The sequence below is a fragment of the Rhinatrema bivittatum genome, chromosome 4 (genome assembly GCF_901001135.1).
Source record: "Rhinatrema bivittatum chromosome 4, aRhiBiv1.1, whole genome shotgun sequence".
Taxonomy (NCBI): Eukaryota; Metazoa; Chordata; class Amphibia; order Gymnophiona; family Rhinatrematidae; genus Rhinatrema; species Rhinatrema bivittatum.
In genome coordinates, this window is record NC_042618.1 from 416,476,471 (window position 1) to 416,491,562 (window position 15,092).

The 15,092-nt window shown below is 42.7% G+C and overlaps 1 protein-coding gene across 1 annotated transcript in view; it reads left to right on the plus strand.

Moving 5' to 3' along the window:
- The first annotated feature begins 1,988 nt into the window (after positions 1-1,988).
- COPG1 (coatomer protein complex subunit gamma 1) overlaps positions 1,989-15,092 on the plus strand; it is an 81,685-nt gene continuing 68,581 nt past the window's right edge. The window contains exons 1-3 of the mRNA XM_029601290.1: positions 1,989-2,340; positions 5,360-5,412; positions 14,394-14,474. Coding sequence (XP_029457150.1) covers positions 2,304-2,340; positions 5,360-5,412; positions 14,394-14,474 — 171 coding nt within the window. The 5' untranslated portion in view covers positions 1,989-2,303. The remainder of the gene's footprint in view (positions 2,341-5,359; positions 5,413-14,393; positions 14,475-15,092) is intronic.

A 15,092-nucleotide genomic window follows, 5' to 3' on the forward strand; every position in this document is an offset into this window, starting at 1 on the left:
CTTATTAGCTGCCTTACTGACTATTAAAAGCACAAACACTTCTCCCCAATATTTTTTTAAAAGATTTTCCAAGCAAAACTTATTGATTCCTTTCAGCCACCAGCAAGGAAATCCTCTCCTCTCAGTGCTCCCCTTGCTTTCCTGGTCGCTTGGACAAAAAAAGTCTCTGATCCAGTCTTTTTGGATAAAAGAGTGGTTGCCCTTCCCTCTGGACTGATCAATCCTCAACAGTCTCCAAATCTTCTGAGTTCACAAATCCAAAAATTACTGAATTATGATCCTGAGAGGATCTCAAACTTTTCTCCTCCAAATCACTCTCTCCAACCCAATTGTCAGACATCCTCCTATTGAAGATTGTCTTTGAGATCCTGGGGGAGATCTCCAGCTCCTGATCCTCTCTCTTCCAAATCCTCCTTCTTTCTCTGTTGAGATCCCAGGAGGGATCTCTAGCTCTTTCCTTCTAGCTCCAATAGCCATGCCTAACCCTCTAAAGAACTGAGCATGCTCCAAAGGATTATATACCCATGGAAGCCCATCCCCTAAAAATGTGGGGTATTGACAAGGGGAGGATTAAAAAATGCAAAACCCCTCTCCCAAGGCCGAATAATGGAAAAATACTGGGGATTCTATTAGTGGTGGGCAAAGCCCCTATCACATTTGTATTTTGCACAGCACAAGAAGAAATGCTTTTCTATTTCTCTGATGCTGCATTATATGCAGAGTCTGTCTTCTTGGAGTTTTCAATTCAGTTTTTGTCTGTAATTTTCTATTTCTAATCTGTGATCACTTATGCTGTATTTGATTAGAATCTGTTTATTTCATTTTTGATAGAGTATTCTGTATAGCAAGTATTTTGTGTTTTCCAATCTGCATTTTATGTTTAGAATGAGAGGTCATGGGATGAAGGTGAAAGGGAGTAGACTCACAAGTAATCATAGGAAATATTCTTTAGAGAGGATAGTAAATGCATGGAACAGCCTATCAGTGGAGATGGTGAAAACAAAAACAGTATCTGAATTCAAGAAAGCAAGGTTAAACACAGGGATTCTCTGAGGGAGTGACAGGAATTATAAAATTAAATTAATTGGATAGATAGGCAGACAAGATGGGTCATATGGTCTTGTTCTGCTGTCATGTTTCTATGTTTCTACATTTGGTCACCTCACTCCTTGTTCCTTCTCCAGATCATTTTGAATATGTTAAATAGGACAGGTCCCAATACAGACCCCAGGGACACTCCACTAACAACCTTTCTTCATTTGGAAAACTAACCATTTAATCCTACCCTATGGTTCCTGTCTTTTATCCAGTTATCAATTTACAATAGGGCAGGGCCTCGGATCCCATGCCCTCCCAATTTGAGAAGCATCTGTGTTCTAGGGCACATTGCACTACTTGCATTACTGCCTTTTCATAGGCCGGTCTGTAGTTTTGAGCTCCAGGTGTTAATGTTGGATTAGTACAGCAGGTTTGCTACATAAGTTGCTGATTACAAAAAAAACAAACAAAAAAAAGTTTTTTTAATTCACAGAAAGCCTTGTAATGGCGGGAGTTTGTGTCTCTGTTACTGAGAAGACACCAGGGTAACATCTGGCTTCAGGCCACAATCCTGAGTTATTCAAGTTTAAAGAGATATGAAATTTTAAGACTTGAACGAACTTGTCAGGGCCATCTTAAAACATTGGCCATTAGGGCCCGGAGCCCATAGGGCCAGATTCCATCCCCCTTCCTCGATCTCGTTAGCGTAGAAAGACGATCTCAAAAGTCTTTGGGTCCTTTGACCCCCAAGACATGTTAAAACATGGCATTAGAACTGACCTGGCACCATTTTCCATTTGTCCACTCTAAACCAGGGGCAGATAAATACCCATCTATAGCTTGCAGCTGACAATAACTCATTTTCATAAAATGCCAGCCACGGGCCCCGAGCTCCTCCTCCTTCACCTGAGCAGGAAGATAATTGGCAGTCAAGCCCTGTGACGTAATACGAACAGGCAGCGCCCAGAAGGCAGGACGCTAGCAACCTGATTGCACAGCCGCCAAACTACCTCCGCCCTTTACTAAGCGAGCCGAGGACGGTAGTATTCGGCCGCCCCTTGAAGCGTGGGCTTCCTCGCCTCACGTTGTTTAGCGCGCAGGCGCGGTGATGTGTTGTCAAGGGTGACGTGTCTCACTGACAGGCTGGCAGGAAGTGGCCTGGCAGGAAGCGGATCGTGGAAGGTGGCGGGCGACTCGGAGAAAACCCGTGGCTCGCTACGGCCGTCTTACCAGAGCTACCGCCGGTACTTCGCTTCAGCGGCAGGATGCTGAAAAAGTTTGACAAGAAGGACGAGGAGTCTGGTGAGTATAGGCATGAGCACGTCTTTCTAAGCCGGTTTATCCGGCGCTGCATGGCAGAGGGGCGGCGGCGGCTGCCAGCGGCAGAACTTTTATGTGGTGTTACCTGGGCTTTATAGCCCTGACGTGCGAGAAATGCAATAACCCTCCTGGGCTGTAATGGCTCCTTTTCTGAGATGTTCTGTATAGTCTTCACTTTTCTAATTCTTACCCTAGGCTACCTGTTTCGATTGTTGTGCATTTGTATTTCATAGGGATTCACACAATTTATAATCTTCTAAAAAGGGGTATGCCAGACTTTTAATAGTTAAGTTATATATAGCAGACCTACGGATATATTTTATTTTTTATGTTGTGGTAAGGATATGTTCTTAACAAGTTGAGTTCGGAGGCATCTTTCCCTAGCTGAATGCAGAGTAGTTGATACAGTGTTGCATCGTTTTGGCTAATAGTGGTTTTACTCTTTCCTTAGTTCCTTTTTTCAAAAATTAAGATTTATTATCGTTGTTTACTTAACTGCCATTCTAAAACAATATAATCATAGCGGTTTACAGATGGTAAAAACAGCATTTATTGTCATTTTGCATTGTTTGGAGCAAACTATTTAATTTTCTAGGAAGGGCTGTCTGTGCACAAATTCAAACTCCAAAAAAACATGAGCAATCCTGTAGAATTACAATAGTTATATTTCTTTGGTGTCCCTGCTTTTACTGTGGCACAGATAGTATGTTTGTAGTACAGTAGTTGTCAGCCATCCTGCAGTTCAGGTAGTTCCCTTTTTGTGGTGCACATTGAAGAATCTGATGCTGCCTGTTAACTACTCTCTCTCTTCTTTATACTCTTGCTTATTTAATTAATTATTGTGGCTATTCAAATGCTGTCTGCCTTATTTATGGTTTTCTAGCTTTTTTTTTTTTTAATGTATAAAGGACTAATTGGGCCTATATACTAAAGGTTTTCTTCCATTTTGTCTCTATGCAAAAAATGCTTCATAAATAGGGCCCTAAGAAACTAAGTAAATTATAGCACTAATTGAAATAAGATTTGCTGAGGTGCATATTCAGACACAGTCCGGATAGCAATTAGCTGGATAAATGTATCCAGCTAACTTTGGAGGTATATTAAATAGTGCAATCACTTAACTTTAGGACAGCTATTTGGCCCGACCAGACTTAGCCGGCTAAGTCATCTGGCTAACTCTGAATATTGGAATTAGGCGGTTAACTTAGCTGGCTAACTCAGTTCCTCCCAGTTTTACACTACGACTAGAATTTATCTGGATATGTACTCAAATATTCATTTACTCCTAGATTCATCAAAATGCTATAATTTTGCATGGATATCGCCCATGATAAGAAAAAGGGGTTTATGATAATTTTAGAATTACTGCACCATACACTATGTTAGCGCTTCCCATAGGTGGTGTATCATTAAGAGAGAAATTCCTTATAAGGCCTTCATAGTAAACTATTTATATCACTATAGGAGGAACAGCTAATAACTCGAGGTGAGGTTTTGGTGGTGATGGTTTAGGGTTTTGGGACCAGTTTGACATACAGAGTGAGCCGTCCAAACAGCACAGTACACCTCCAGTGAAGATTTTGATGTCATTTGGAGTGAGGAAAGTCTCACAAAGATGAGATTTCTACAATGTTCTCTCACCCTAGTTTGATGGACTCTATAACAGGGTACTAACAAGCTAGGTCCCCTCTCCCCTAGCCCAAATAATGCCCGAAATGCAATTTGCTATCTTTATTGTGAATTGCGTTACAGCCATTTCAGGCATTTCGCACAGCTTAATGCCAGGAAAAAAAGGTGTAGTTATTTCCAGCATTAAAGCATGTGATAATGCCCCTCATTTTCATCAATCCTGCCCAAACACCTCCCCAATCCCACCCCTTTGAAAAATTTGCATTTATACCATGTAGTACCATAACTATTGCATGCGTTTATGGTGTTATCGCAGACATTAACGCCATAACGCATTTTGATGAATGACCCTGTCTATTGGCTAACTTCTGAGCTGGCCGACTAAATACTTTTGAATATGGACCTCGTTATTTATGGGGAACAGATCCTATACCATTCCCAAGTGTGTTTAAAAGGTAGTTAAGAGAAATAATTACTTAAAGCAAGTAGAATTTGGGGAAGGCAATTTTGAAACCACAAGGGCAGCTTACAATATTTTGCAGTGTTTCCCTTTTAAAATATGAGTGGTATGAATAAAGCAGATACTTTTTTTACCTGTATACTTTGCACTTCCATGGGAGGAAACACTGTTGAGCTCCTGCACTTTGCAGGTGCACAGTCTGATGGTTAAATTACTTTGCCACATTTGTGTGTCACAGTAATGGTGAAAACAGTAACCAAAAGAACTGCCATGCACACTAATTACCTGCTAAAATACCCCATGCTAACTACCCCATTCATTGTGCATGTGGCAGAGTAAGTCAACTGGCACCATTTTCTAAATTGCCAGCAGTGGTACAGGAGGGAGCTGAACTTCCTCCTGCCCAGATCTTCATCTGGCCATCATTGGATGGGTAGGATGCAGAGGAACTTTCTGATGGGAGGGAGGCAACATGGGATGATGAGGCTTGGAGGCTCCTTGATCATGATACTAAAGGTTACATAGGAGTGATGTTGGGGCATAGATGCCCCTTTTTGATACCACAGGCATGATATCTGAGTACAGAAGCTACTTCTCTTTGGTGCAAAGTGGTATGGGGTTCGGCAGCCTCTTTTTCATAATGCTGGTGGGCACTGGAATGATGTTGGGGCATGAAAACCTCTTTGGTATCCAGAGGAGGCATAGAGGATGTCAGGCCTTAGTGGCTCCTTGCACATTAATTGTGGGGAGGGGGCAATCTTTCTTTTGAGTCTTGAAGGATCAAATGTTTCTTCTTTAGTAGTGTTGAATTGATGCGGTATGAAAACAAAATGTTGATTCATTTAGCTGAAATGTCTATTTCTGCATGTGCTAAATTGTTATTGTTTAATCTTATTAATAATCTTATTTAAGGTGGCAGCTCCAATCCATTCCAGCAACTGGAAAAGAGTTCAGTACTGCAGGAGGTAATTTCATACATATAATTGCACTGTCGCTATGTTTTATACATGATTTCAACAACAATAACAACTCCTAATGTGGAAGCAATTAAAAAGTAGACTCCTTTCTGAGTAAGACTGAGGTTTTACTTGCTTTTCTAATGATGGCAAAATCACAGTCCCTGAAAAAGTTGGAGGTCTTTAATCAACAGCTAGCTGGCTGACAAAGTTAAATTTATAAGGCTATCTGGTTAAATTTGGTGGAATATTCAGTGGCGTGGCTGCACCATTGGATATTCCCAGCTATCTTTAAAGTGGGCAAGATAAGTTTATTCAGGCAACTTTAGGTCTGCTCTACAGCATGATCAGAGTTAGCAGGATAAGTTATCCAACTAAACTAAGTCTGCCCAAAAATGTCCTGGAATGCCTCCAGCTAACTACTTAACTGTATAACTTGGAGGTAATCAACCGGCATGAATTTTCAAAATCCGCCATTTGTCCAGCTAAGTGGTGAAAGGTTCTAATGTTGTGAAAACAGTAAAGTCACAAAATATTTTTCAAATTATGCATAAAATATACAATCAAACATACCACTTTAGATGTCAGAACTTAAACAACATTCTCTGTATGTACCCGGATCAGTCCAGATTGCTGGGTTATGCCTCCCTTCCAGCAGATGGAGTCAGAGACAAAAGCTGAAAGGCACCCCCTGATATCCCGGTGTGCTACCTGCGATCCTTCAGTATTTCTCTGACTCCAGCAGATGAAGGAAGACACAACCTGTGGTCCTGATCCTTTGCAAATTTTTTGGTTATCTATATTAAGAAGGGCTTCTTGTCCCCTTACTTGCCTTTGACTAGATCAGCGTTTAGTATCTTTTTTTTTTTTTTTTTTTAATGCTAAATACGTAACAGAGTACAGATCTTCGCAAAGGGGGGACAGTTTTTTAGTCTCTCCCCCCTCTTGGTAGCAGGCAGGGCTGGGCTTCATGCCCTAAAGCCTCAATACCTGGAGAGTGTTTACAATACCCAGTGAGTAGGGGAGATTTAACTGTGGGCCGGTCCTCCCTCCCCCCCCCCCCCCCCCCTACAGTTCCAGAGACATTTCATTCCTCTGAAGGGAGCTGTTAATTGTTTGAGCCCAGGGACGTACATTCCCCTGGTTAATCGGCTCTGTTTAAAAACAAAAAAAACCAAACCTGCTTCAATCTCCCGGGTCTCCAGAGGCAGTAATTCTTTTGCCCAGCTGATTTTTTTTTTTTTAGTGCAGACTCCACTTACCATGCCGCGGGGATCGCGGTGTTAAGCCTGTGGAGAGCTGGCAACGCAGCTCTCCCGCGAAGGCCTCTGTTACCGCTGCATCCCCGGGGGAGAAGGGCCTTCGCAATTGCCTGTTACAGGCAAAAGATTGTCTTTGCCGCGATCGTGCGGCTCAGGAAGGAGTCAGTCAGTCAGCTCAGCTCCAACGGCCTGCCCCGTCCCCAATAAGCGCGGGAACGGCGGCAGTTTTACCTGGTTCAGGCTCTGATGCTGCGCAGGGCTCTGGGGGAGGGGATCTTCCACTGCAGCTTTCCCCTCCTAATTTAAGCCCTGAAAGGCCTCTTGATGTGGGGCTTGATTCTCCACCTCCTTCTGCCTTGCCTCCGGGGGGTGGGCCTTAAAGAGGCAGCACCCCTTTTTCCTCTTTTTTACTGCTACATAAAGCTTATATGGAGGCAGAGGCAGATTTGGATTTGCAGAATTTTCCACTAGCAAAAATCCCTAGGCCTGTGGCAGGGTGGGTGGATCCTAGGACTCGACTACCCTGTCCAGCCCCTGACATGGTGGTAACACCACCATCTGACCCTCCCGCTGCTGACACGAGTGATGAGGTTGACAATTCCACTCCAGTTGAAGGGGATGGCCCAAGGATGCTCCGGTTATTTCGCAGGGAGGAGCTGGAACCTCTGATACCTCATATTCTAGCAGAACTTGATATTCAGGCTCCACAGCCAGTGGTGGAGCCTTCCTAAGGGGATCCTGTTCTGTCGGGGCTTCGGGCTCCACCTAAAACTTTTCCCTTTCACTCGATGCTCTTGCAGCTTATGACCTGGGAATGGGACGTGCCTGAAGCTAGTTTGCGAGTTAGTAGGACCATGGAAAAGCTTTATCCACTTCCGGATGACTCCTTAGATGATCTTAAGATTCCAAAAGTGGATGCAGCCGTTTCGGCGATCGCCAAGCGCAATGATTCCAGTGACGGGAGCGGCAGCGCTCAAGGATCTTCAGGATAGGAAGTTGGAGGTCCTTCTCAAATGGATCTTTGAGGTATAGGCGCTGGGCGTTAGGGCGGCCATCTGCAGTAGTGTCATGCAATGGGCTACCCTTCGATGGGTGCAACTGTTGCTCACAACTCAGGAGCTTCCCCGGAAGAGACGGAACAGGCGGAGCGTATGGAGGCAGCGGTGGCTTATACAATGGATGCCTTATATGATCTCTTTCGTACCTCCTCCCGCACGATGTCTTCGGTGTCGGCAAGGTGGCTTCTGTGGCTCTGCAACTGGTCAGCTGGGTTCCTTTCCATTTAAAGGCAAGCTCTTATTTGGGGATGATCTGGAGCATCAGTTCGTCTCGGGGTCGTTTTCAGGGTCAACGACGTTTTCATTCCGGTAGAGCCCCGTCCTTTGCTCCGCGACAGTCTTCAACAAGGTCCCAGGCGTGGGCTCATTCTTTTCGCGGCAGACAGCCTTCTCATGATGGAGCTTCCCAAGGATTCTCCGCAAACAAGTCTACCCAATGAAGGTGCGCCGACCTATTCCTCCATTCCGATGATCGGAGTCTGTCCGACTCGGTTTCACGACGAATGGGTCAAGATCACTTCGGATCAGTGGGTTCTAAACATAATAGAACACGGTTACGCTTTAGATTTTGCTTGCCCGCTACAGGATCTTTCCTTGGTATCTCCTTGCGGGTCTCGGGCAAAACAGCAGGTGGTACTCCAAACCCTGTGTCGGTTGAAGGCTCTTGGAGTGATCGTCCCGGTTCCGCCAGACGAACACAGGACCGGCAGATACTCAATTTACTTCGTGGTTCCCAAGAAGGAGGCCTCCTTCCATCAGATATAAGACTTGAAGGTCAACAGAGCGCTTCAAGTACCCCGATTTCGCATGGAGACGTTGAGATCAGACATTGCGGCCGTCCACGAAGGAGAATTTTTGGCCTCTTTGGATCTGATGCAGGCTTACCTTCACATAGGGATCCAAGAGCATCATCGGAGGTTTCTACGCTTCATGGTCTTGGGCGAGCATTACCAGTTTCAGGCGCTTCCGGTTTGGCGACAGCTCCCCGTGTTTTCACCAAGGTAATGGTGGTAGTGGCAGCGGCTTTCAGGCGAGAGGGGATATTGGTTCACCCCTATTTAGACGACTGGCTCATTCAGGCAAAGTCGGAAGACCTTTGCAAGGTGGCAGTTCAGTCAGTATTGCACTGACTTCATTCGCTTGGATGGGTCATCAATTACACCAAGAGCCAGTTGGTTCCATCCCAGATGTTGGAATTCCTGGGAGCCCGTTTCAACACAGTTGTGGGCAAAGTTGTCCATCCTCTCCCGAGGAAGGAAAAGCTGATGACTCAAGTTCGCCGGCTGTTGGCCCTCCCCTTGCCCAAGGTGTGGGATTATTTGCAAGTTCTTGGCTCTATGGTGTCTACTCTGGAGTTGGTCCCCTGGGTGTTTGCTCATATGAGACCTTTGCAGAGGGTGTTGCTTTCCCGCTGGGACCCCAAGTCCGAGGAGTTCTACTTGCCCTTACCCCTCATGGATCCAGTCAGGACCAGTCTCGGATGGTGGTTAGTTCCCTAACACTTACAACAGGGGATGGACCTGGAGAATCCCCAGTGGCTGATTGTGACAACAGATGCCAGCCTTTCCGGTTGGGGAGCAGTGTGTCAGTCGCAATCGGCACAGGGTCAGTGGACAACTCAGGAATCCAAGTGGTCCATAAATCGCTTGGAGACTAGGGCTGTTCGTCTAGCGCTGCGCAGTTTTCGTCCTTTCATTCCGCATCAGTTGGTAAGGGTCCTATCCGACAATGCGACAACTGTGACGTACATCAATCGTCAAGGGGGAACTAAAAGTCGGCCGGTGGCTGCAGAAGCGGATAGGCTCATGGTCTGGGCGTAACGCCATCTGACCTGGTTGGTGGCATCTCACATAGCCAGGTCCAGGCGGATTTTCTCAGTTGCCAGCAACTAGACCCCGGAGAATGGGAGCTGTCCGAGGAGGCAATGCGACTCTTCGGTGGGGAGTGCCCCGTCTGGATTTGATAGCAACTTGGCTGAACGCGAAGGCCTCTTGGTTCTTCAGTCGCAGAAGGGAGTACGAGGCGGAAGTAGTGGATGCCCTGGTCCTTCCGTGGCCCCACGACGTGCTTCTCTGTGTTCCCTCCTTGGCCATTGGTGGGCAAAGTCTTGAGACGAATAGAGTCCCACCAAGGGCCGGTTATCCTCGTAGCCCCGGAGTGGCCACGGAGGCCATGGGTCACAGACCTGATCAATTTGGTGGATGGCCCCTTGCATCTCTGTCATCTTCCGAATTTACCTAGACAGGGTCCAGTATTTTTCGATCAGGCAGCTCGTTTTTGTCTGGTGGCTTGGCATATTAGAGGAGACAGTTGAGAAGGAAAGGTTATCCAGATGCGGTTAGTGCCACTTTGCTATGCACACGAAAGACCTCTACTTCACTCACCTACATGCAAGTCTGGAAGGTTTTCGATGCCTAGTGCAGTGGGTTGAAGGTTTCACCACGTAAAGCCACTATTGTGCATTTTCTAGCTTTCCTACAGAACGGCTTAAAGGATTGGCGTACTGCTTGCTTCGGGTACAAGTGGTGGCATTGGGCTGTTTAAGAGGTAAGGTTGATGGTACTTCCCTTGCAGGGCATCCTGATGTGGTGTGTTTTTTGAAGGGAGCCAAGCATTTACACCGCCGGTGCGTCCCATGTGTCCTTCGTGGAGTTTGAACCTGGTTCTCCGTGGGCTGTGCAGTCCTCCTTTTGAACCTCTCAAGCGGCCTCGTTGAAGGATTTGACGCTCAAAACTGTGTTCCTCGTGGCTATCTGTTCGGGCAGGAGAATATCTGAAATTCAAGTGTTGTCCTGCAGAGAGCCGTTCTTGCGAATATCAGATTCTGGGGTTTCGCTTCGGATGGGGCCTTCCTTTCTGCCGAAGGTGATATCTGCCTTTCACGTGAATCAGCCAGTAGAGTTACTGGCTTTTTCGGATTTGGATCAGAATCTCCTCAGGCTCATGATTTGAGAAAATTGGATGTCCGCAGGGTGCTTCTCCGGTAATTGGCAGTGACTAACCTCTTGAGTTTATCGGACCATCTTTTCGTCTTATGGAGTGGCCCAAGAAAGGACATAACGCATCCAAGGCTACTATTGCCTAATGGTTAAAAGAAGCTATAGCTTCGGCATACATATGTCACGGGCAGCAGGTGCTGGATGGTCTTAAAGCCCATTCGATCAGATCTCAAGCGGCATCTTGGGCAGAGAGCCAATGTGTATCGCCGCAGGAGATTTGCCGAGCAGCTACTTGGAAATCTTTACACACTTTTGCTAAGTATTACCGTTTGGATGTTTGGGCTCCGGACGTAGATTGTTTTGGCAGCAGTGTGCTTTGAGCGGGACTTTCTGGGTCCCACTTCATTTAAGGCAGCTCGGGTACATCCCAGCAGTCTGAACTGATCCGGGTACATTCAGGGAAAGGAAAATTTTGGTTTTTACCTGCTAATTTTCATTCCTGTAGTACCACGGATCAGTCCAGATGCCCACCCAGGAGTATTGTTCTGCTGAGTCTGCTCGATTTACTTCTTTCTACAAAGTGAATTTTAAAGACTGCGAAAATAAAAAAACAAAAAAAAACCCAACAAGAAACAGAAGGTCTATATCAGTACTGTTTACATGTATATAGTTCACAGGTTATTGTTCATATAAATTCTGTTGGTCTAGTCATTGGCTGTTAAATTACTTCATTCTGCTTTGATATTGATTACACTGAAGGATCGCAGGTGGCACACCGGGATATCAGGGGGTGCCTTTCAGCTTTTTTTCTCTGACTCCATCTGCTGGAAGGGAGGCATAATCCAGCAGTCTGGACTGATCTGTGGTACTACAGGAACAAAAATTAGCAGGTAAGAACAAATTTTCCTTTTTCAAAAACACAAATACATTAAACAAAGTAGGAAAGTCAGACAAAATGAATCCAGTGTTGTAGTCTGTTAAATGTTGACAGCAAACGAAAAACCGACGCTAGGATAATTTGACTAAATGTTTACCCCTGATGAAGCCTCTCCAGGCGAAACAAAAAGGCCTTTGTCAGGGGTTTCCTCTGAAGATTTGTTACTTTGAGTCCCATGTTAGCGTTGTCTTTGAAACCAGACCGCCATTGTTTTTCGTTTGCTGGATTCATTTTGTCTGACTTCCCTACTTTGTTTAGTGTATTTGTGTTTTGCGTGTTTGAAAATGTTAGTTCTGACATCTAAAGTGGTATGTTTGTATATTTTATGCATAATTTGAAAAATATTTTGTAAAACATTTTTTTGTGACTTTACTGTTTTCACAACATTAGAACCTTTCATGTAGTCTGGTTAGCACCAGCTTGTTTGTAATAACAACTCTGACTAAGTCTTAAATCACACAATAATATATTTATTATACTGAGTATAAGCAATGGTATACGCAGGAAGCAAAGGTATACTTACAACATGTACATAGCACATCTATGGTCTGGAACATTTGCTTAATTTTTTCTTTTTGCAAGCTCTTTTTATATACATTTTCTGTAAGCTAATTGATAACTACTATTTGTTCCAAAACCACAAGATTTCAGTTAACCTTGCTGCTAAGTGCAGCTACTCTTTGTTCCCGTTTAATCTTATCTTACTTCATATGCACAAACTTTCTTCACAGATACCCTTTTTCAGATCTGTTATCTTCACAGATACCCTTTCTCAGACCTGTCATCTTCTTATCTTATGCTCATCCTGTGACTTCACTTGTTGACGTTTCACCTGGATTCTGCTAATGTGTGTGTTACTAGGCCATAGTTCATATGTTGCTTTACAAAACTAGGCCATAGTTCACCATAGCTTCTTCTTCTTTCTTCAGAGCCTTAATTCATTTTGAGGCCTCTGGTATTTTTTCCATCAGTATGTTCTACAAGCTTTTTAAAGGTTTGATACAAATAAATACATTTTTTAATAATTATTATATAATACTGATTCATTAGTGTTCTTTACTGGTACTTGATATTTATATATAAATATACACACTTTAATTATTAATAAATTGAACCACAGTTAACGATATCTTGTACGCTTTATTCTATGTTTAAAATATCCTTATTTACATACAAACCCAATTAAAACCCCACATTCTTATTACCACATGTTCAGTGAATGCTAATGTATGGTCCATCTAGAAAGTCCACATTTTTCATAATTAGTCACCAATCGCCTACAGGCTTCATTCAATGAAAGTCTTATCCAAAAGTGAAGGAATTTTATATCTTATCAACTTCCAATATACTTCCATTTGAATGAACACAAAAAAAAGTCACAGCTTTATTGGTTCTTTTGTAATGATGTATGTGGACAAGCATTTAAATAAACATCATCCACAGACCTGACAAAGGCCCTTGTTTTTGCCTGCTGAAGTTTTTCTATCAGGAAGTAGTACATCAGAGGTCATGTAAATAATAGTGAACAGCTTGAACATGTCTGAAGTTATGCAAGGAGATGATACAGCATATAGTATGAAAAGCTATCATAAACATCCCCTGAAGAAGCCTTTTTTAGGCAAAACAAGGGCCTTTGTCAGGTCTATGATGGCATTTAGTTCAATGCTTGTCCACACCAACAAAAGGAACTGATGAAGCTGTAATTGTTTTTGGTGTTTATTCAAACAAAGTATATTGGAAGTTGAATGAATTTTAAAACATCACTTTTGGATAAGAATTTCATTGTATGAAGCTTGTAAATGATTGACTAATTGTAAACATTTGGACTTTTTGGATGGACAATTTCAGTCACACATTAGTGTTCATTGAACATGTGGTATTAAGAATGTGAGGTTTTAGTTATAAGGATATTTTATACATTATAGAATAAAGCACGAGACATAACTGTGGTTCAATTTATTAATAATTAGTGTATCTGGATTATTGAATACATGTACAGAGTAGTGCTGATTTTGTGTAATGTATTTGTGTATGTATATATATACACACACACATGTATATATGTGTGTATATATGTAGCATGTCAGTATATTTATTAATAGCTGTCCATAAAAAGTGGTTAAAATAAAAATCCATTGCTTACTCTGAATATTGATCAATTCATTTATTATGTTGACACTGAACATTTTGTGCCTGATTTTCAAAAGCATTTGCATGCTTAAAAATGGGTTTTACACATGCACTTTACCTGTGTAAGTGGACTTTTAAAAATTGCTACAATAAATGCCATTGAATTGTCCATAGGATTTACCCGCATAAATACATTCTTTTAAATGGTCTTTTGAAAACTGCTACAGTAGTAGTTAATCTACACATGTTAATCCTTTTGAAAATTACCCCCCATAATTTGGTAAAGGTTGTTGAAATTGAACCATGAAATTTTGTAAAACTATTTTACTAGACCTTGAAAACTAGTGACCTAAATATTTTTTCCACTTCTCTGCGCTTGGTCTCACTTGCTCCACCCAAGCAAGCTCAGTCCAAGCAATTATTGGCAAAGATGAACTAATGATATGAACCTTGATCATTTATCAAGAAAAAGCAATGGTCGTCATGTCTTGCCAGCTGAGCTGGTAGTGTAATTTTATTATGGTTACCAAAGTGTTACAGAGACTTTGACCTTTTATTTGAAGAAGCACACCAAACTTTTATGTACCTTCTTAATACTTAGTAAGGACTTAGTAAGAAAAAGCTGATGTTTGCATGCAGGCTTATACCTTTTTGTTATTTTTAGGCCCGGGTATTTAATGAAACACCTATAAATCCTCGAAAATGTGCTCATATCTTGACCAAGATTTTGTATTTAATCAACCAGGTAAACTTTATTTATTTTTTCTTTGGAAGTTAAAAATAGATGTAAGAAAAACCATCTGTTATGCAGTAGCTCCCATGGGCATTACCCCTTAATAAGAAGACCTACAGAAAGGTTGGTTTTTGAAGTTGTGGTACAGGTGCAATTATGCCAAGATTCACAGTGCTATCCATGATTGAACATTTTGTATAAAACAGGGCTTCTGAACTCCAGTCCTCCAGGGCCACATACAGGTCTGGTTTCCAGAGTAACCAAAATTTGCAAATTAGCCTTGTTCATGGATCAAGCATGTGCACATATCTCTGGTGAATAATCTAAATATTCATTTTAGATATCCTGAAAACAAGGCCTGTTTGTGGCCATTTTATTAAATATGTATCTTTATTAATTGTTATAAGTAATATTCAAAACTTAAAACACTTTGAGTACACAATTATAGCTTTATGATATTCAGATGACTTAACAGCAAATAATTTGAGGACCAGAATAGAGAAGCCCTGGTCTGAAAATGGTAATCTAATTGATCTTCTTGTATTAAGTGTGTTTGGTGCAGGAAACACAATTTCTGTAGAGATTACTTTTTGAACAGCAAGGTCCTCAACAAAGAGGAATATTCTTCCT